Source organism: Marmota monax, unplaced genomic scaffold (genome assembly GCF_021218885.2).
Source record: "Marmota monax isolate L192 unplaced genomic scaffold, Marmota_monax_Labrador192_F-V1.1 WCK01_AAM20220418_F8-fsc00007, whole genome shotgun sequence".
Taxonomy (NCBI): domain Eukaryota; kingdom Metazoa; phylum Chordata; class Mammalia; order Rodentia; family Sciuridae; genus Marmota; species Marmota monax.
In genome coordinates this window covers 13,250,116-13,270,660 of record NW_026692781.1, presented here as the reverse complement: position 1 = coordinate 13,270,660, position 20,545 = coordinate 13,250,116, and the positions used below count along the sequence as shown (strand labels likewise).

General features: G+C 38.1%; 1 protein-coding gene across 3 annotated transcripts in view; it reads left to right on the top strand.

The window, feature by feature from the left end:
* The first annotated feature begins 284 nt into the window (after positions 1–284).
* Sestd1 (SEC14 and spectrin domain containing 1) overlaps positions 285–20,545 on the top strand; it is a 129,230-nt gene continuing 108,969 nt past the window's right edge. Inside the window, exon 1 of one of the 3 annotated variants that reach the window (XM_046447411.2) lies at positions 285–409. Coding sequence is in view for 2 of the 3 variants with exons in the window: in XM_046447413.2 (XP_046303369.1) it covers positions 6,865–6,869 (5 nt within the window). In the remaining variant the exon portion in view is untranslated. Of the gene's footprint in view, positions 410–6,142; positions 6,870–20,545 lie in introns of those variants that run through there. The other 2 variants (XM_046447413.2, XM_046447410.2) reach the window with 2 other exon arrangements.

The following is a 20,545-nucleotide window of genomic DNA, read 5'->3' as shown; positions in this document are numbered from 1 at the left end:
GAGACCCCTCCTCGCCCAGGCCCCAGCCCCTAGCCCCCTTGGGACTCCGGGTCTCGCCCTCTTCCCTTGCCGGGCGGGGTAGCTACGCCGCAGCCACCCGGGAGCACGCCAGGTCGCGCGGACGCGGGTCGGCCCGCGGGTGCCGGGAGGTGGCCAGGCCACCCGCGCCGCCGCCCCCCGCATGACGCACGGAGGGGCCGGGACGCGATTTGCCGCGAGTGACTGGAGCTGGAGCTGCTGCTGCCGCTGCTGCTGCTGCTGCCGCCGCCGCCGCCGCCGCCTTGGCCCGCTCCGCCCCCAGCCCGCCTTCCTCCCGCCTCGCCCTCCGCCTCCGCCCGCGCCTCGCTAGCGTCCCGGTGTCCTCCCCAACGCCCCGGAGCCGCCGGCCGCCAGCGCCAGCGCTAGCCAGGTGAGTGTGGCCGCCGCGAGGCCAGGCGGCAGGAGCGCGCAGGCCCCGCGGCCGGCGGCGAGCGCGGGCGGGTGGCGGTGGCGGCGGCGGCCGAGCTTTCTTCCACCGCGCGGCCCGCGCCCCCGGCTTCCCCGCCCCCGCGGCCCCCACCTCCCCTGCTGTCCCCGCCGCCGCCGCAGACAAAGCGCCTGAGGTGGGAGCCCCGCGGGCAGCCCCTACCTCCTCGCCGCCTGCCGGGTGCGGTCGCGGCCGGCGGAACCGGGGGCCGCGCGCTCCTCCCCCCCGGAGCGCCCTTGTTCTTTTCTGGGTGAAAGGGACCCGCATCGTGCAACAGGTTCGGGCGTTAACCCGTATTTTCCGGCGGGTCTCGCCCTCCCGGGGTGCAGGGGGCACAGGGGTCGCCCGGTTGCGGGGCGAGCCCCGGTGTCCAGCGCCTATGGTCGGCTCCTTTGTGTGACCGGTGACCAGCCCTGACCGGTGGGTGGGGGACACGGCCGGAGGACCCTGGACGCCTCCCGCGCGGCGTGGGGCTTGGCTTCCCAGGGCCTGCGGGAGGTTAATGTCCCTCCAGCCTGTGGTGGGCTCACAAAGGGGAGGGAGAGGGCGAGTTGGTCGGAATGTGTGGTTCTGTCTTTATTTTTTATAATTTAGGCAGACGCATATTGAGAAAAGAGCCGCATTCTGACCAGCTCTTTGGGGGTACTGGCCAGATTTCACCCTGGGTTGCCCGGCTTGGACTTACTGCTGCCGTGACAGCCCCTGTGGTTCCCTTGGTGCTTTGGCATCTTTCTGTCATACACAGACATCATCATCCAGAGAAGTTGGGAGTGCTGTTGAGGGAGCAACTGGATAGCAGTTGTTTGATAAGTCATCCCTTTCTTCACGTTTTTTTCCTGTATCAAGCGTACCTACCATGCATCCCAGCATAGTTTGGCAATTCCTCAAATTAAAATTGCCACTTAAAGTATGCTCCATGTTGAAAATCTTAACCCATACGGTTTTCTATGGTTTGATAAATGTTGTTGGTGTTATTATTAATGGTACTGGGAATTGAACGGGAGTGCTGTACCACTGGGCTACATCCCAGCCCGTTTTATTTTGTAGTTTGATACAGGGTCTCCTCAACTTGTGATCCTCCTGCCTCAGCCTCCAGAGTCGCTGGTATTACTGGTGCAGGTTAAACCACCTCACCTGGCAATAAATCTTATGTTCTTAGTGTTGAGACTCCCCCCCACCCCCCAATACATAATAAAGAACAATTTATCTTTATTTACATACCTTGGGGCAGGCCAATACCTAGCTCCTTTCATTGGTATGCTATTTTGGTGCAACAATACTAAATAGAAGGAAAATCTCTTCCTTTTGCTTTGAGCAATAAAATACTTCTTTGTTCTAGAACCAGGAAGCTTTTATGCATAATACTTTTTGAAGACAGAAGTTGGTGACTGTCTTTACCCCATGACTAAATACATGAAAAAAATTCCCAAAGGAGGTAGAAAGCATTACACAACTCTGTTGATTGTTTTTATATCCCAAATTCTAGGAAGTTATTTTGCTGAATATTTATTCAAACCTTCTGGGCTAAATTTAACCTTAAAAAATTGGGCCTTTTCTAATAAGTTCCCTAACATTAAGGGGAAAAAAAGAATATATTACATTTAAAACAAGCATTCTAACACCTGTGAGTAATGATTGGAGGAGTACTTGATGGAAGAGATAGGGGATCTAATAATGGACTGGAATTCTGGCAGCAGAATGAAGAGCATAGAAAATGGTAAATAGATGTTGAAAAGTTTCATCTACTGGGAGTTGAGCTGATTGATGGGCATTTAATGACATTTTGAACAGATAATCTTACTAAGGATATATCTGGAAACTAAATAGACCCTAATGAAAAAAAACAGAGTGTCACAATTTTTATCTTTTAGATGTATTTTGTTAGGACTCCTTGAACTATTTCTACTCCCTAAACACAGTATTAATAAAGGACACTTTGGGGGGAATAAGTGAAATTATTTCTTATTAATCTGATTTGTAGAAAGTTTTATTGGCATAATAGTTGTAATTTATTAAAAATACCATTCATTTGCTTGATATGTAACTTCAAAGAGCTTTATGGCTATTAGAAGCAACAGGAGCAACCTCTTGAGAAAAGCAGGATACTTAAACTAATAAAAAGTAGCAGAAACTTGAATTTCTGTAGTAGTTTTTTGAAATATATTTTATATGTCATAGAATTCATTTTTTTTATTTGTTGGTGGACTTTTATTTTATTCATTTATTTTACATGTGGTGTTGGGGCAAGTGCTCTACCACTGAGCCACAACCCTAGCCCCATAGAATTCATTGTATATTTCAGTACTTTTATTGTGTTCACAAGATCATATAAACATCACACTAATTCAAGAACATTTGGATCTGGGGTTGTGGCTCAGTGGTTGAGCGCTTGTCTTGCATGCATGAGCACTGGGTTTGATCCTCAGTACCACATAAAATAAATAAATAAAACAAAGGTATTAAAAAAAAGGAAACCTTTATCACCCTAAAAGGAAACCCTTATCCTGGACCTGTCACTGCCATTTCTCAGCCCTCTCTTGAACCTGGCAAACATTTATGTAGTTTTTGTCTTTGTGGATTTGCCAATTCTGGAATTTCATATAAATGGAATCACGCAATGTGTGGCCCACTGTGTCTTTCACTTGACATGTTTTCAGGTTTCACCCATATTATTGATTTTAATGGAGAATTATATTCCATTTTGTGACTGTGCCACATTTTGTTTATCTGTTCATCAGTTAATGGACATTTATATTATTCCCACTTTTGGGCTATTACAAAGAATGCTTCTGTGAACTCTTATTTATAAATGTTTTTGTGTAGACATATGTTTTCATGTCTATGTATCTCACTGAGGAACTGCTGAGTTTTAGATGTTGATTCTATTTAACTTTTTGAGACTGCTAAACTGTTTTCCATAGCTGCCGTATATCTTACATTCTCACCACCAGTGTAGGAGGGTTCTGTTTTCTCTACTTCTTGCCAATACTTGTTAGTGTTAGACTTTTTGATGGCTGCCATCCCAGTGGCTGTTAAGTGGTGTCTCATTGTGGTTTTTCTTTTGTATTGTATCTTTTCATGTTTTGTTGTACATTTGCTTTGGGGGAAATATTTGTAATGGTTTCTAAGTTTATGTTTTACACATGTATTTTCTCATTTAATCTTATCAATAACCCTATAAGGTATTATCTGATCTGCTGCTAAGAAAAGAAAGTGCAAAGAAATTCAGTAGCTTGTTTTTTAAGCTTATAACTAGTAAGAAGGTCTGACTATAAACTTCTCACTCTACTTCCTGCATTCTTTTCACTTGATAAGGGATACAGAAGTTACATTGTGTTTGTGAAATCGTTGGCTAATCAGTGACAGAATGGGGGGAAAATAAATAAAAAATTAAATCAAATGAAAAAGAAGTAGGTGCTATGGCCACACTGCCCCATATTCACCAGATTTTTGTTATGCTTTTTTCAAATATTTGTTTTCTTCTGTCCTAATAAGGTCGATGTGAATGCCATAGGGTGGAAACAGATCCAAAGTGACTAACTTGGTAAGAGCTTTCTAGTGATGTAGCTGAGAATAGAACCCATTTCTTTTCACTGAAATTCCATTCCTCTGCAACTTCCATGGTCTTTATTTTCCCATTAATTGATTTCCTCTAATGGTAAAGTAGGCATTACCTTTTGTATAAACATTAAGATTTTGGGGGGTTAAACTGAAATTAACTTTTATTTTTGAAGAGGGCGATTTGCCAGTTTGACTCTGAAGTACAGGCTGATAGGTACTTATTTCAGTTTTTATATACAACTCTACATCAGACATGTATGCAGAATTATTAGCTCTTTAGAAACTAGGTAGAGCCATGTGTTAGTTATTCATCTTGGCATACCACTGTCCAGCATTGAATTGAATTGAATTACTACAGATGCATTTTTTTAATTAAAAAAATGGAAAAATTATCTGCTACTTAAAAAAAATTTTTTTAGAAGAAAAGCATTATAAATTTCAGAAAATCTAGAATTCTAGAGATGGAATGATCTAAAAGATTAAAGTGATAAAAATTAGAATTTGAGTTAAAACTCAATATTATATCTTACGGAAGGAAGTAATCGTTATGAGAGATTCTAATTACCTGATAACTGTCACACATTTGTTTTCCAGATACCTAGCTCAGTACCCTTGCACAGAAGTTGTACCCTAAGTGTTTAAGGAATGAATAAGCAGATAGTGAGTAAAATAATTAGTTTTTGCTATCATAAGTTAAGGAGATAAAGGAAAAGTATATTTAGAATTTGCTTTTAATTTATATAATTTTAATTGTGAAACAATACATGTTAAATACAAAAATTTAAGTAATTTATGGGTACATAAAAACTGGAGATCTCCCTTTGCTTCCTGTTTCTTTTCTTTCTTCACCACTAAGACCACTTTGTCTTAAATAACAACTATATCTACAGTTAGTGATTTATATTTCCAAACCTGTATTTTTGACTTTGTGCATGTGCATGATTATGTACACATACACATTTCATATCAAGGTCATATGTACATACAAATGCACATTTCATATCCTGCAATTTGTGTATTCAGAATGGTTTTTCTTTTACACATGGGATTATACCATATGTAGCCCTTCATTTTTGACTACAGTGTGTTGATACTTTTGCATCTGTATTTACACAGGATAAACACATTTATGTTTGCTATTAAGTTGGTTATCCTTGCCTGGTTTTAGTGTCAAGAATAAGCCAGCCCTTATGGATGAATGGGGTACTCCCCCCCTTTTTGTAATCAGTTTATTTTTTTTTTCATTTCAACTTTTTAGTTATACATAACAGTAGAGTGTATGTTGACATATCATACATATATGGAGTATAACTTTCCATTTTTGTGATTGTACATAATGTGGAGTTATGCTGGTTGTGTATTCATATAGGAATATAGGAAAGGTATGTCCAATTAATTCTATTCTTTCCCATTCCCATTCTCCCTCCCTTCCCCCCATTTCCCCTTGTTTAATCAATCCGGAAACCTCTCACCACCCATTGTGAGTTGGCATCTGCATATTACTTGAAAATCTCCAGTTCCATCCATTCACTGTCAAATGCCATAATTTAATTCTTCTTTATGCCTGAGTATTAGTCTTTTATGTATATGTACCACATTTTCTTTGTCCATTCATCTGTTGAAGGTTGGTTCTGTAGCTTAGCTATTGTGAATTGAACTGCTATGAACATTGATGTGGCCATATAACTATAGTATGCTCATTTTAAGTCCTTTGGGTATTTGCAGCGGAGTAGGATAACTGGGTCAATTGGTGTTTCCATTCCAAGTTTGCCAGGGAATCTCTATACTGCTTTCCAGAGTGATTGCACCAGTTTGCAGTCCCACCCAGCATTTATGAGCTTACCTTTTCCCCTCCATCCTCACCAACATTTCTTGTTCTTGTATTTTTTTTTTTTTTTGCGGTTGGCAGGGCACGGGTTGGGTTCCAGGGATTGAACTCAGGGGCACTCAGTAGAGACAGGGTGTCACTGAGTTGCTTAGCGCCTCTGCTGTTGCTGGCTTTGAACTTGAGATTCTCCTTCTTCAGCCTCCTGAGCATCTGGGATTACAGGTGTGTGCTACACCCGGTTGTTACTTGTATTTGTATTCTTTTTTTAAAAAAATTTTAAATTGATTTTTAAAAAATAAATGACAGCAGAATGCATTACAATTCTTATTACACATATACAGCACAATTTTTCATATCTCTGGTTGTATATAAAGTATGTTCACACCAATTCGTGTCTTCATACATGGTAAATGATGTTCATCACATTCCACCATCCTTGCTAACCTCCTCCCTGTATTTGTATTCTTGATGATTGTCATTCTGACTGGAGTGAGATGCAATCTCAGTGTAGTTTTAATTTGCATTTCTCTGATTGCTAGTGATATTGAACATTTTTTCATGTATTTTTTGACCATTTGTGTTTCTTCTTCTGTGAAGTATCTGTTCAGTTCCTTTTCCCATTTACACTTTCTGCTTTTTTCTGTGTTATGGAATAGTTTGAAATGTCTGCCCTGTCAATGTTTATTAGAAATCACCTGACAACTGTGGGGGAGGGAAACTATCTGAGATGACCTTTCTAATTTTTCCAGTTTTTATTGTTCTATTAGGTTTCGGCAGGCACTTGTTTTTCTGTTTCATTTTGAGTCAGTTGACGGAAGTAAATGATTAAATGACTCAGTGTAGGTAACAGTATATGGGCTTTTCACGTAGGCCAGGATAAAGTCCAGTGCATCTTTTTACTAGTTGTATAACCTTAAGCAGGTTACTTTATCCTCTGCAAAGTTCTGTTTTCTCACCTGCAAAGCATTAGTTCCTACTTCACAAGAGTCTTCAAAGTATTAGATGAGATATGAGGTAATGTATGAAAACGCTCAGTATTTACATCTTCTAAAAATGAAAAAATTCTAGCATAAACTATATCATGCTATATGAATGCAAGTTATTGTGGTTTTATATTTACATTTTGGCCTAATAGGAACAAATTTAAGGAAATTGAATGGTGGAGCTAGGAATGTGCCAGCAAATAGGCAGACACATTCCCACTATATTAGATTTAATTTTTTGGTAGACAGTGATTTCCAAATACTGGCGGTCTTTTAATTTTGTTTTGTTTTTGTGGTGCTGGGGATTGAACCTAGGGCCTCATGCTCCACCACTGGCCACCTCCCTAGATCTCTTGCGCTCTTTGGGATTATTTTACATTATAATTTGCTAGCCTTGTGACTTTGGACAGGTTAATTTCTCCGTAAAATGGGATAACAACACCTACTTTATAGGGTAGTTATGAGGAAAAGAGATTAGTATAGTGTTTGGTATTTAATAGGTTTTCAAATAGTCAAACACTGTTTTCATGTGGTGAGTTCCCAAACGGGACAAACATGAGCCGCTGTGGTCTGCTGTTATAAGGCTGCTAGAACATTAGGCTAAATCCTGGGTCTGTACTGTACTTATGAGCCACGGAGCTTGGATGAATCACCTAACTGCTCAGATCCCTCTTTCCTTATTTGTAACAAAAGGGTAAGAGAACTAACTCTTTGCAGGCTTGGCCAAGTTCTTTCATTCATTACTACTGTCCCTTCCTGGGGATGAAAGGGACTGTTCCTGTGTACTGGGAATACCAAATGAGGAGTGTACTGTAAACTGAAATACTAAGTGCATATTCAGCCAAGCCAGGGTAAGGCGAAACTGCTTATTTATTAATGGTTTCCATGAATATTAAATACAGGATTGTTAATGTGCCTTAATGCCTATGGTTAAGAGTGGTAATTTTAAGTTTTTATACTTATGTTGCTCATATCCCTTTACCTCAATAATTTATTACTTAGTCCTCATTGCATTTCCAGTATGACAAGGTAAAGAAGAGGGGGTAGGTGATAGTCATACAAGGAAATATAAGCTTGTCTGATAGTGGTGTGTGTGTGTGTGTGTGTGTGTGTGTGTGTGTAGAGCTGGAAAGTACCTTTCTCTGGCAGTTTGATGTTTGCAGAAACTGCAGATTCTTGGAAAGAAGTAGAGAAAATCTGCGTTATAATTCATTGTCTTCTACAGTTCTTGCAGAGTCATGTAGAAAATGAACCAAAGAACATGCCTTTGTCAGCTGGTTTGTAAAAGAGTTATTGATTATATTCTTGAAAGATAGTAATATTGTCTTTCCTTTAATAGGGCTTGCTAAAGCTTTTGCTTATGAGTTTCAGTTTATTGGATCAGATTCAGTGATATTGATTTGGTACTTCTGCAAGCTTTGTGCTTGGTATATGCAAAACTAAAAACGCAGATAGGATATCACAAATGAGATTTTTATTTGGTAATCACAAAGAAGGTTTAGAAGTCTATCCATCGAGGCTTCATTTCAGCCTACTTATTTAGTAGGAATGTGGGAATCACCATGTTTAGGTTATGGAGCTTTTATTGGAGTAGGTTGGAATTGCACTATGCAAATTCTTGCTGACACTGAATGCTTGTTTTGTAGAATGCAAAACACCTTGGAACTATATGTAAGAATTAGAAGAGATGATTCTTGTCTTCAAAGTGTTTGTAATCTAATTAGGGAGGCAATGAAGGAGGAAACCAAGTAAAAGCACAGAGGACTGTGAAAACTTGTGCCTGTTCTTTGTAAAATCAATTTTGTTGAATTGAGCTTTGGTAATGTGCCAAAGGGCTCTCCTGAGGGATGCTATCAGAAACAGCCTAGCCTTTTGGCTATGTGTCTTTATGTCTTGGTCATTCTATAGAGCTCTCTCTGCTTTATAAAAATTGCTGTATGGTCTAAGCACCAAGAATAATAACTCTCCTTGTGAGTTTTCTTCTGTTTATCACTTGGTCTGTGGACTGGGCTTTCCTTTTGTGAAGGCTTCTAGCTGCCAAAGCTAGATTTGCCCCCCACTCCTGAATGAGTAGATAGGTTTCATGCTGTGCATGTGTTAGCCTTTTCCTTAGCACCCTTTTTGATTTTTCACTTTATTCTTATAATTTATTAATTTTTCTTACATTCATGTATTGCTATATCTTCAATCCTTTTCAGAACAAAATGGAATATATGTAAATAAATATGCATGAAATCTATCAAGACAATTTGGTCAAAGGTTTTATTCATGGGCCAGCTGTGTCTGTAATAGTGGCTTCCTGGAACACTGCACTGAGGAGAGTTAGAGGCAGCATCTGGATTTAGTGGAAAAAGGGTACTGTGATCACTGAGCAGTGCTTATTGTCATGGGTAGGAGTCGTGATTGCATGAGTGCTGGTGTTTGCTATCCCTGGTATAGATAAACATACAAGATGCTAACTAGCACAATAGGTGGGTGGCTTTTAAGTTTAGAGCTAGATTTTGCAGAGAGAATTGTGGATTTGAGGAAAAAGCTGATTTGTTGGGATTGGCAGGCAGATTGGTTCAGCTAGAATAAAATGTCTGTATTGCGTTAAAGAGAAGTTGGTGCAGAGAGTGAGGAAGAGGGTCAGCTTTAAAGGATAGATGCAGGAAATTGGATTTTTAAAAAATCTTTGTTTTTCTAACTAATTTCTTACATTGTTTCTACTGTCTTTGTCTTATTTCAGGTCCTCACTATCCTTTCCATTTTAAAAGGTGGTTGTTTTTGTATAGGTAACAGATTCATATGTTTAAAGGTACAAGGTGACACATTAGAATGGCTTCCCTTTTTTTTTTTTTTTTGGTAGTATTACTGGGGATTGAACCTAAGGGTGTGTTATCCTTGAGCAACATCCTCAGCCCTTTTTGTCTTATTTTGAGACAGAATCTTCTAAAGTTGGCCAGGCTGGTCTTCAATATGATTGTTCTGCTTCCACCTCCTAAGTAGCTGGTTCTATAGACTTGGGCCACCATGCCCCACTAGGCCTAAAGAGCTTCCTTTTATTCCTGTTCTTTAGCTATTTGGTTTTCTCCTCCATGAAGTTGACTTGTATCATCAGGTTTAATATGTGTTCTTCAGGGGCTGGGGATGTGGCTCAAGTGGTAGCGCGCTCGCCTGGCGTGCGTGCGGCCCGGGTTCGATCCTCAGCACCACATACAAACAAAGATGTTGTGTCCGCCGAAAACTAAAAAATAAATATTAAAAAATTATAAAAAAAATTTAAAAAAAAATATGTGTTCTTCAGAAATACCCCATGTAGAAATGTGCTTCCCCATCTTTTTTACACAAATGATATTTTTTCTTTCTTTTTGCAGTACTGGGGTTTGCACCAGGAGCACTCTTTTATCACTGAGCAACATCTCCAGCCCTATTTATTTATTTATTTATTTATGTATGTTTGAGACAGGTTCTCCCTAAATTGACCAGGTTGGCTTTGAACTTGTGATCCTTGCTTCACCTTTCTAAGTAGCTGGTTTTATAGGCGTGTGCTACTGCGCTCTGTTGGATTTTCATTTATGTTAAGAAATCACTGCCTTATTGATGTATATTTAGGTGGTTCAGTAAATTGTAATGGGAAAAAGACTTTGGAATTTGACTACTTGGGTTCAATTTCTGGCTCCAGACTAGCATTTTGACTTCATATTATTTTAACTTGGCCTCTTTTTTCCCATCTGTACAATGGGGATATTACTAGCTCCACTTTATAGGGTCGGTGAGAGGATTAAATGAAGAAATGTGCGAAGTGCTGAGGACAGTGTCTGGCATGAAACTAAGTGTTGGATAGTGTTTGCTATTATTACAATTTTACTGTTCAGTTTTTTTCTGTTATAATAATACAGCAAGTAATAATTTGGTGTATGTTATTTCACACATAGTGGTGAGGCAGACTTAGACAATTCCTAGCAGTAGGATTTTGGATCAAAGGTACTTGCTTTTATAATTTTGATAGATATTACCACATTTACCTTTGTAGATGCACTATTTTGCCAGGAATATATGAGAAGATCTGTGTTTCTGTGTCCCTTGTGTCACCAAATTGTTTGACCTTTGATCTCTAGGTCCATTTCTTTTGTTGTGAATTAATTTGAGCACCACCTCACTGAGTCATTTAAAAGTTTAGATTTTTTTTTTTTTTTAATGGGGTACTGGGATTGAGCCAGGGTTGTTTTACCACTGATCTCCACACCTAACCCTTTTTATTTTGAGATGGGTCTCACTAAGTTGCTTAGGGCCTTGAAAACTTGCTGAGCCTGGCTTTGAACTTGGAATCCACCTGCTTTAGTCTCTGGAGTGGCTGGGATTACAGGCATGCACCACCTTGCCTTGCGAGTTTTGATTTTGGTGCTGCATGTTGTGAACTCATTTGTGCTTCATCAGTGGGAAATGATAAAATGTTCTGGGGAAATTATTATAGAAACTAGGTGTGAAATAGTTTGAACCTGGAAAAAACTAGAAGAAATAACTGTAATTGCAGGATGGATAATCAGAGAGCTGGGAGTATTAAATTGCTAATTTTTCTTTTAGTATGATAATGTGGTATCTTGGAAATGTTTTTAAGTTTTAAAAGGAATTACTGCTAAAATTTGCACATGACAATGAATGAGACTCAGAGGCAGGAGTCGATGGAAAGTTTGTAGTGACATTAAGTGAAACAAAATTAGTTGACCTCTTTTATGATATGCATTTTTATTATTTTGCATAATAATTAGGCAGAAAGTAAAAGCTTTTTGCACATATGATTAGAATTAATATTAATATCCAATTTTGGAAGTTTTTCTTTCCCATTTTCTTCTACAGCATGCAATCATTGCCAGTCAGTTTTTTTCTGATATTGAGAACTATTTATTGGTTGTTATTAAGTTGCCTTCTCCCCCAAACCACTCTCCTACCCTTCTTTCTCTTCCTCCATTAAAAAAAAAAAAAAAAAAAAAAAAATCACATTTTTTATCAGCTTGCTATAGTTTGTATCTTAAATGCCCCCAAATATCTTTGTGTTAGAGGCTTGGTTCTCAGGTTGGTGCTCTTGGCAGTTGGTGGAGACTTTAAGAGATGGGACCTAGTGAGAGATTTTGAGGTCATGGGAGGTGTGGCCTCGAAGGGGATTGTGGGACCTGGGTTCTTTCTTCTTTCTCCCTTTTGCTTTCTTGCCATAAGGTGAGCTTCTGCCTTGTCACAGGCCTAAAAGCAACAGGGCTAATTGATTATGGATTGGAACCTCCAAATCATGAGCAACAATAAACCTTTTCTCTTGATAAGCTGATCTCAGGTCATTTGTTGTTATAGTGGTAGGAAGCCGACTCGCCACACAGCTGAATGGGATGGTGGTGGTGGTCCTTTGCTCTCTTCCTTAAATCTGAGTTCCAATTGGGGTGTTTATGAGGTCAGTGTAGCCACTGTATATTATTTGCCTTTGATTTACTCCTTACAGGGTGGAGGCTATAAGAACTCTGGGATATAAACACAGATTATTTGTGATTAGAGAGGTAGAGAGAGAGATTAAAAAAAAAAAAGTGACCGTGCTGAAAAGAGGGAAGGATATCAACCTGGACAAGGAAGTAAACACTTTAAAATGGAATCTGTATCCTTGGAATTTGAGACTCTTGGTTACTGAATAATTAAAGTTAAAAGAGGGTCGAGGGCAGAGCAGAGCCCAGGGAACCTGCTAACCTTTTCAACTGAGTTTTTCCAGTGCAGTGTCAGTACTAGAGCCATTTTCCAAGTTAATTTGGCAAAATAAAAAATAATGCCTCCACTCCTTCCATTGGGCCAAGTCAAACCCAATGGTTATAGTTTCTCCTAGTTGCCTTATGTGCATTTAAGTTGTTACAAGACAGTTCACTTCTTGTTGAGGGCTTTTTCTATTCTGATAGGGGAGACTGGAGACTGTGGACTCCTGGGGCGGGAGGTAGGAGGGATACCACCCTAGAGCACTAGAGGACAGGAGGAAGGGGAGCCATGGTTCTTTAGGGTTTGGATTAGCTTCAGTCAGATACAGAAGTTCTATTCCAGATATTTCCTCCCTGTATGACAGAGAGCAGACCACACACAGATCATGAATTGTTATGGGAATGAAAGCTGCTATACTACTTTGTAGTTTAGAATTTGCATCTCCTATACTTTCAGAATACCTGGGAACTCCAGAATCAGAAAAAAGGTAAGTGGAAGCTTTAGGTCATCTGGATTAAGCAGATAACGACACTTGAATTAAGTCCTGAATATAAAATTTCTGTTAAGATGTCATTTGACCTGACTGCTTTTATATATTATGAGAATATTTAAGCCTATCACTTATTTATACCTTAGTGTGAATCATTTAAGTAAAGTAGATAAATGCTTTTCTTTTTAATAGTTTGCTAAGATCAATATTATGGAAATAAGAATGTTGATAGAAATTATTTTTATAATTTATATCTGGTCTTGTCTGTGCAGGCTGCTATAACAGAATACCATATTTCTGGGTGGCTTATAAACAACAAACATTTATTTCTTACATTTCTGAAGGCTGGGAAGTCCAGGATCAAGGCTCTGATAAATTCTGCGTCTGGTAGCACAGGTTCTTGGTTCATAGATGGTCATCTTCTTGCATTGTCCTCACATGGAGGAGTGACAGAGCTATGGGAGATCTCTTTCATAATGGTGCTAATCCCATTCATGAGGTCTCTGTGTCCATAACCCAGTCACCTTTCAAAGGCTTCATTCTCTAATTCCCTCACATTGGAGGTTAAGATTTCAACATGATTTTGGGAAGCACCTTTAGTCTGTAGCACATCTCTTGTGAAGCTCATGCGGGGCATTGCAGTAGTTGCTTTGGGTGACACTTAAGCATTGGGTACAGACTGGTGAAGAGAACCATTAGTGTTGGAGCCAGAATGGTTTTGGCTTAGCACAGAACCTGGCCAGCCTTAATCATTAATCCTTCCACATATGGTAACTTATATTTCTCTATCCAACCCTATACCATCATAATTATTCTAGTACTTTATTTTAGAACACATTATTCAAATATTAGATAGTGCAGAAAAGGACCACTAAGCTACATCACCAGCCCTTCCTATTTTTATTTTGAGACAGGATCTTAGTAAGTTGCTGAGACTGGCCTAATATTTGCAGTACTCCTGCCTTAGCATCCTAAGTTGCTGGGTTTACAGATGTGTGCCACTTTGCCCAGCTACATACATGTTTTTCAAGAAATTGAATCTTCATTTTTCTGGGATAAATGTTCAAAATGAAATTTCTTTTTTTAATTAATTTTTAAAATTTATATATGACAGCGGAATGCATTGCAAATCATATTACACATATAGAGCACAAAGTTTTCATATCTCTGGTTGTACACAAAGTATATTCACACCAATTTGTGGCTTCATGCATGTACTTTGAATAATGATGTCCATCACATTCCACCATCATTTCTAACCCTGTGCCCCCTCCCTTTTCCTTCCACTCCTCTCTCCTATCTAGAGTTTGTCTATTTCTCTCATGAATTTGGGGAAGCACAAAGCTCCCCCTCCCTACCCCACTATGAGTCGGCCTCCTTATATCAGAGAAAAAATTTAGCATTTGTTTTTTTGGGATTGGCTAACTTCACTTATCTTCTCTAACTCCATTCATTTACCTGCAAATGCCATGATTTTATTCTCTTTTTTTTTGCTGAGTGATATTCCATTGTGTAAATATGCCACCTTTTTTAAACAATTCATTCATCTACTGAAGGGCATCTAGGTTGGCTTCACAGTTTAGCTGTTGTGAATTGTGCTGCTATAAACATTGATGTGGCTGTGTCCCTGTAGTATGCTGTACTTAAGCCCTTTGGGTATATACCGAGGAGAGGGATAGCTGGGTCAAATGGTGGTTCCATTCCCAATTTTCCAAGAAATCTCCATACTGCTTTCCATATTGGCTGCACCAATTTGCAGTCCCACCAGCAGTATATGAGTGGACCTTTTTTCTCCCACATCCTTGTCAATACTAATTGTTGTTTGTCTTCATAATAGCTGCCATTCTGACTAGAATGAGATGAAATCTTAGAGTAGTTTTGATTTGAATTTCTCAAATTGCTAGTGATGATGAACATTTTTTCATATATTTGTTGATTGATTGTATATCATCTTCTGAGATGGATCTGTTCAGTTCCTTGGCCCATTTAATGATTGGGTTATTTGCTTTTTTGGTGTTTAGCTTTTTGAGTTCTTTATATACTTTATACCCTAGAGATTAGTGCTCTATCTGATGTGTGAGGGGTAAAAAATTGCTCCTAAGATGTAGGCACTTTATTTACCTCATAGATTGTTTCTTATTGCTATGAAGAAACTTTTTAGTTTGAATCCACCCCACTTATTGATTCTTGATTTTAATTCTTGCGCCAAAGAAGTCTTATTAAGGAAGTTGGGGCCTAATACCACATGATGGAGATTAGGGCCTACTTTTTCTTCTATTAGACACAGGGTCTCTGGTTTAATTCCTAGGTCCTTGATCCATTTTGAGTTGAGTTTTGTGCATGGTGAGAGAGGGGTTTAATTTCATTTTGTTGCTATATGGAATTCCAGTCTTCCCAGCACCATTTGTTGAAGAGGCTATCTTTTCTCCAATGCATGTTTTTGGTGCCTTTGTCTAATATAAGATAATTGTGATTTTATGGGTTAGTCTCTGTGTCCTCTGTTCTGTACCATTGGTCTACCAGTCTATTTTGGTGCCAATGCAATGCTGTTTTTGTTACTATTGCTCTGAAGTATAGTTTAAGGTCTGGTATAGTGATGCTACCTGCTTCACTCTTCCTGCTAAGTGTTGCTTTAGCTAATCTGGGTCTTTTGTTTTTTCAGATGAATTTTATGACTGCTTTTTCTATTTCTATGAGGAATGCCATTGGGATTTTGATTGGAATTGCATTATATCTGTATAGTGCTTTTGGTAGTATGGTCATTTTGATAATATTAATTCTGCCTATCCAAGAGCAAGGTAGATCTTTCCATCTTCTTCTTGATTTCTTTCTTTAGGGTTCTGTAGTTTTCATTTTATAGATCTTTCACCTCTTTCATTAGGTTGATTCCAAAGTAGTTTTTTTTTTTTTTTTTTTTTGAGGCTATTGTAAATGGGATAGTTTTCCTTTCTGAAGATTTGTCACTGATATACAGAAATGCATTTGATTTATGGGTGTTGATTTTATATCCTGCTACATCGCTGAGTTCATTTTTACTAATTCTAGAAATTTTCTGGTAGAACTTTTTGGGTCTTGTAGGTGTAGAATCATATCATCAGCAAACAGTGCTAATTTGAGTTCTTCTTTTCCTATGTGTATCTATCTCTTTAATTTTTTTTTGTCTGTCTAATTGCTCTGGCCAGTGTTTCAAGAACTATGTTAAATAGAAGTGGTAAAAGAGGGCATCCCTCTCTTGTTCCAGGTTTTAGAGGGAATGTCTTTAATTTCTCTCCATTTAGAATGATGTTGGCCTGGGGCTTTATGATGTTGAGATATGTTCCTGTTTTCCCTAATTTTTCTAGTGTTTGGAACATGAAGGGGTGCTATATTTTGTCAAATGCTTTTTTTTGCATCTATTGAGATGATTATATGATTCTTATCTTTAAGTCTATTGATGTGATGAATTACATTTATTGATTTCCATATATTGAACCAACCTTGCATCTCTGGGATGAATCCCACTTGATCGTGGTGCATTATCTTTTTGATATGTTTTTGTAATTGATTTGGCAGAATTTTATCGAGAATTTTTGCATCTGTGTTCATTAGAGAATTGGTCTGAAGTTTTCTTTTTTTGATGTGTTTTTGCCTGGTTTTGGAATCAGGGTGATATTGGCCTCATAGAATGAGTTTGGAAGTGCTGCTTCTTCAAAAGTGCAATTTCTGGGTTGTGTAGTAGTTACATGTTTAGGTTTTTAAGGAAATTGTCAGAGTGTCTTTCAGAGTGTCTGTAAGATTTTAAATTCTCTTTAGAAATGTTTGAATGTTATGGACTGAGTCATGTCCTCCCAAATACATATGTTGAAACCCTAGCGCTGTATCTCAGAATGTGACTGCTTGGAAATAGGCCTTATAAGAGGTGATTAAAGTTTGTAGGGTAGCCCTTAATCTATTTGACTGATGTCCTCATAAAAAGAAGAAATTTGAACACATGAGAGAGACCTGTGATGTGTGCACACAGAGGAAAGACCATGTGAGGACATAACAGTTAGTCCAGTTGGAAGATAATGCTCAAGGACTGGCGTTTAGCTCAGTGGTAACCGGCTTGACTGTTTTTAACTTCAGCAATTCTGATAGGTATGTAGTGATATCTCACTGTTTTAAGTTGTATTTTCCTGGTAGCTAATATGTTGACCATCGCTTCATGTGCTTATTTGTTATCTATCTACTTTGGAAAATGTCTTTTGCTCATTTTCTGTTTGGATTTTATTTTCTTTCTTTAGTGTTAAGTATTCTATGTATATTCTAAACACTGTTTCTTTGTTAGATATATGGCTCACAAATGTTTTTTCCTATCTTTCGCTTGCGTCTTCATTCTCTTAATATGGTCATTTATAAAAGAGTTTTAAATTCAATTTATCAATTTTTTTTTTATGGATTATGCTTTTGCTGTAAACTCTAGCTTAAATCTAGAAATCTAGATCTTGGAAGTTTACTTTTGAAGTTTTACAGTTTTTCATTTTACATATAAGCCCATGATCTTTTTTAAGGTTTTTTTTTTTTTTTTTTTTTTTTTTTGTGGTGGTGGGGATTGAAACCAGGGCTTGTGCATGCGAGGCAAGCTTTCTACCAACTGAGCTGTATCCCCAGCCCACGTTAATTCTTTATAAGTTGTGAGACTTAGTTCAAGATTCATTTTTGCCTGGGCATATGCAATTGCTCCTATATCTTTTGTTGGAAAGATAGTCTTTTTTCATAGAATCATCTTTGTATCTTTGCCCAGATGCAGTTGACCATATCCAGATGCAGTTGGCCATATTTTTGTGCTATAAATTTTACTTTAGCATTGTTTTAGCTGTGTTTCATACTTTTCGATATAATGTATTTTCATTTTTATTCAATTCAGTGTCTTTTTTGCTGGTGGTGGCGTTGGGGAAGGGGTGGTACTGGGGATTAAACCCAGGGTGCTCTACCTATATCTTCATCTCTCTCTTTTTTTTAATATTGGGACAGTGTATTTCTTTTTCTTTCTATTTTTTGTGGATTGAACCCAGGGTCTTGTGCATCTGAGGCAAGCTCTCTACCAACTGAGCTATTTCTCCAGTATGGGATGGTGTATTTCTGAATTGCTCAGGCTGGCCTTGAAATTGGATCCTCCTGCCTCTGCCTCCTGAGAGGCTGGGATTACAGGTCTGCCACTGTCATGGCACCTGGCCAGTTCAGTGTATTTTTTGATTTCACTTGGAGCTTCTTGTTTGGAAGCTCATGGATTATGCAAAATTTTCAGTTTACTTTATCTATATAAATTTATTTAGAAATTTAATTTATTTCCAGTTATTTACTTTTCTAAATATCTTTGGGTAGCTTTTATTTTCTAAAGCTGAGTTTTCTAGACTTTCCTAAGTATAATGAACTTAGACTTTTACTGGGGAAAATGGTTTTATGTAATTCATACAAAGTTGGAATTAATTATTATTATTTTCCATGGCAGGGATTGAACCCACATGTAACACTGCGCCACACCCACGTACCTGAATTAATCTTTTAGAAAATATGTGCCTGACTGTATTCTGGTTATAAATAATACCTAGATAGCTAATAAAAGAATATACATGCAAGTGGATTTTGATAATGGGAGACTACTTCCTGTTTTACGTGTTCCTCAAAGTTGGATTTAAGTGGACTGCCTAATAGATTTTTTTCAGTGAGGTCTACCATTAGCCTTATGCTTTGCCCTTCCCATAGGTTATTTACAGATGTGTTACTTGGTTTCTAAGCAATTGAAGACTTTCCTTTTATCTCTTATCTTTTTTTTTTTTTTTTTTTTTTACTGATTTCTAGTTTGATACTATTTTAGTCAGAGAAGACTAAGTTTCCAGAAGACTAGAAACTTGATTAATCAATAGTTGAGTTCTGTATCCTTGTTGATTTTCTGTTCTAGTTGTTCTATCAGTAGTTGAGAGGGAGATTTTGAAGTCTGCAATGATAAGGTAATTGTGGATGATTGTTTTAGCTTATTTTTTCCATCTTTGTCATTTGGTGCATACACATTTGGTATTGTTTTGTCTTGATGGATTGAATTTTGTATTATGTCATGTTTCTCTCTGACTCTGATAATTTTCCTTCCTCTGAAGAAATATTTTAAATATCATTGTAGCCACTCCTGCATTTTTTTTTGGTTAATATTTACATGATGTATCCTTTTTTCCCATCCTTTTAATCTCAGCCTGTCTTTATGGTTATATTTAAAGTGAGTTTCTTATAGGCAGCCTATAGTTGGGTCATGTTTTTTGATCCATTCTGCTTATATCTCAATGTATTTAGACTGTTTATGCTTAACGTAGTTGTTATGTGAGGACTTAAGTTTGCCATTCTATTTTTTGTTTTCTGCTTGTCTCTCTTTTTCTGTTCTGTTGTCTTTTTTCCTACTTTCCAGTGGGTGACTTGATCATAATTTAAAATTGCATCTTAATTTATCTGTTGTGTTTTTGAGTATACCTCATTGCATATCCTTGCAAAATGAGTGATGGTTGCTTTAGGTATTAGAACCACTTTGCTTTAACTGTCGAACTTACTTTAGAAAACAGAAGGACAAGAAAAACCTATTATATTCAGCATATTTTTCCTTACTTTGTTCTTTTCTCCTCCAATAGTGTGCAGTTCTCTCTTTTATCATGATTTTTCTATTTAGAGAATTACTTTTAGCTATATGTCTGTTGGTGACGAATTTGCTTAGTTTTTATTTTTTCTCTTCTCTCCCTCCTTTCTCTCTTTTATTTATTTATTTTTTAAAATGTTTTTGGTATTGGAGAATGAACCCAGGAATACTCTACCACTGAGCCACATCCCTAGTCCTTTTTATTTTGGGACAGGGTCTCCCTAAATTGTTACAGCTGGCCTTGAACTTGGAATCTCCCTGCCTCAGCATCCACCATTGCTGGAATTTGGCATACTCCATGGTGCCTAGGTTGCTTGGATTTTTTTTCATCTCAGAATGTCTTGATTTTCTTCCTTAAGCCCAAAAGATATCTATTCATTTTATATTATTTATTTATTTTGCAGAATTACAGATTGAACCCAGGTGTACTCTTAACTCTGAGATAATTTCCCAGCCCCCCTTTTTTAAAATTTTTGAGATGGAGTCTCATTAAATTGCTGAGGCTGGCCTGGAACTTGTGATCTTTCTGCCTCAGCCTCCAGAGTGGCTGGAATTATAGGCATGTTATATCCTGCCTGGCTCCAAAAAAATATTTTTGTTGAGCGTAGGATTCTTGGTTGACAGTCTGTTCTTTCTGTATTTGTATTGTGCTACTTCCTTCTTACCTCTATGGTTTCTGATGAGAAGCCTGCATTTGAATTGTTCTTTCTCCTATTGGGTAAGATTTCATACTTTTTCTAAATGTTTTCTTTGTCTTTGGTTTTATTTATTTTTATTTTTTGGTACTAGGACTTGAATCTAGGAGTATTTTACCACTATGCTATATTCCCAGCCCCTTTTATGTTTATTTTTTTTTCTTTTTCTTTTTTTC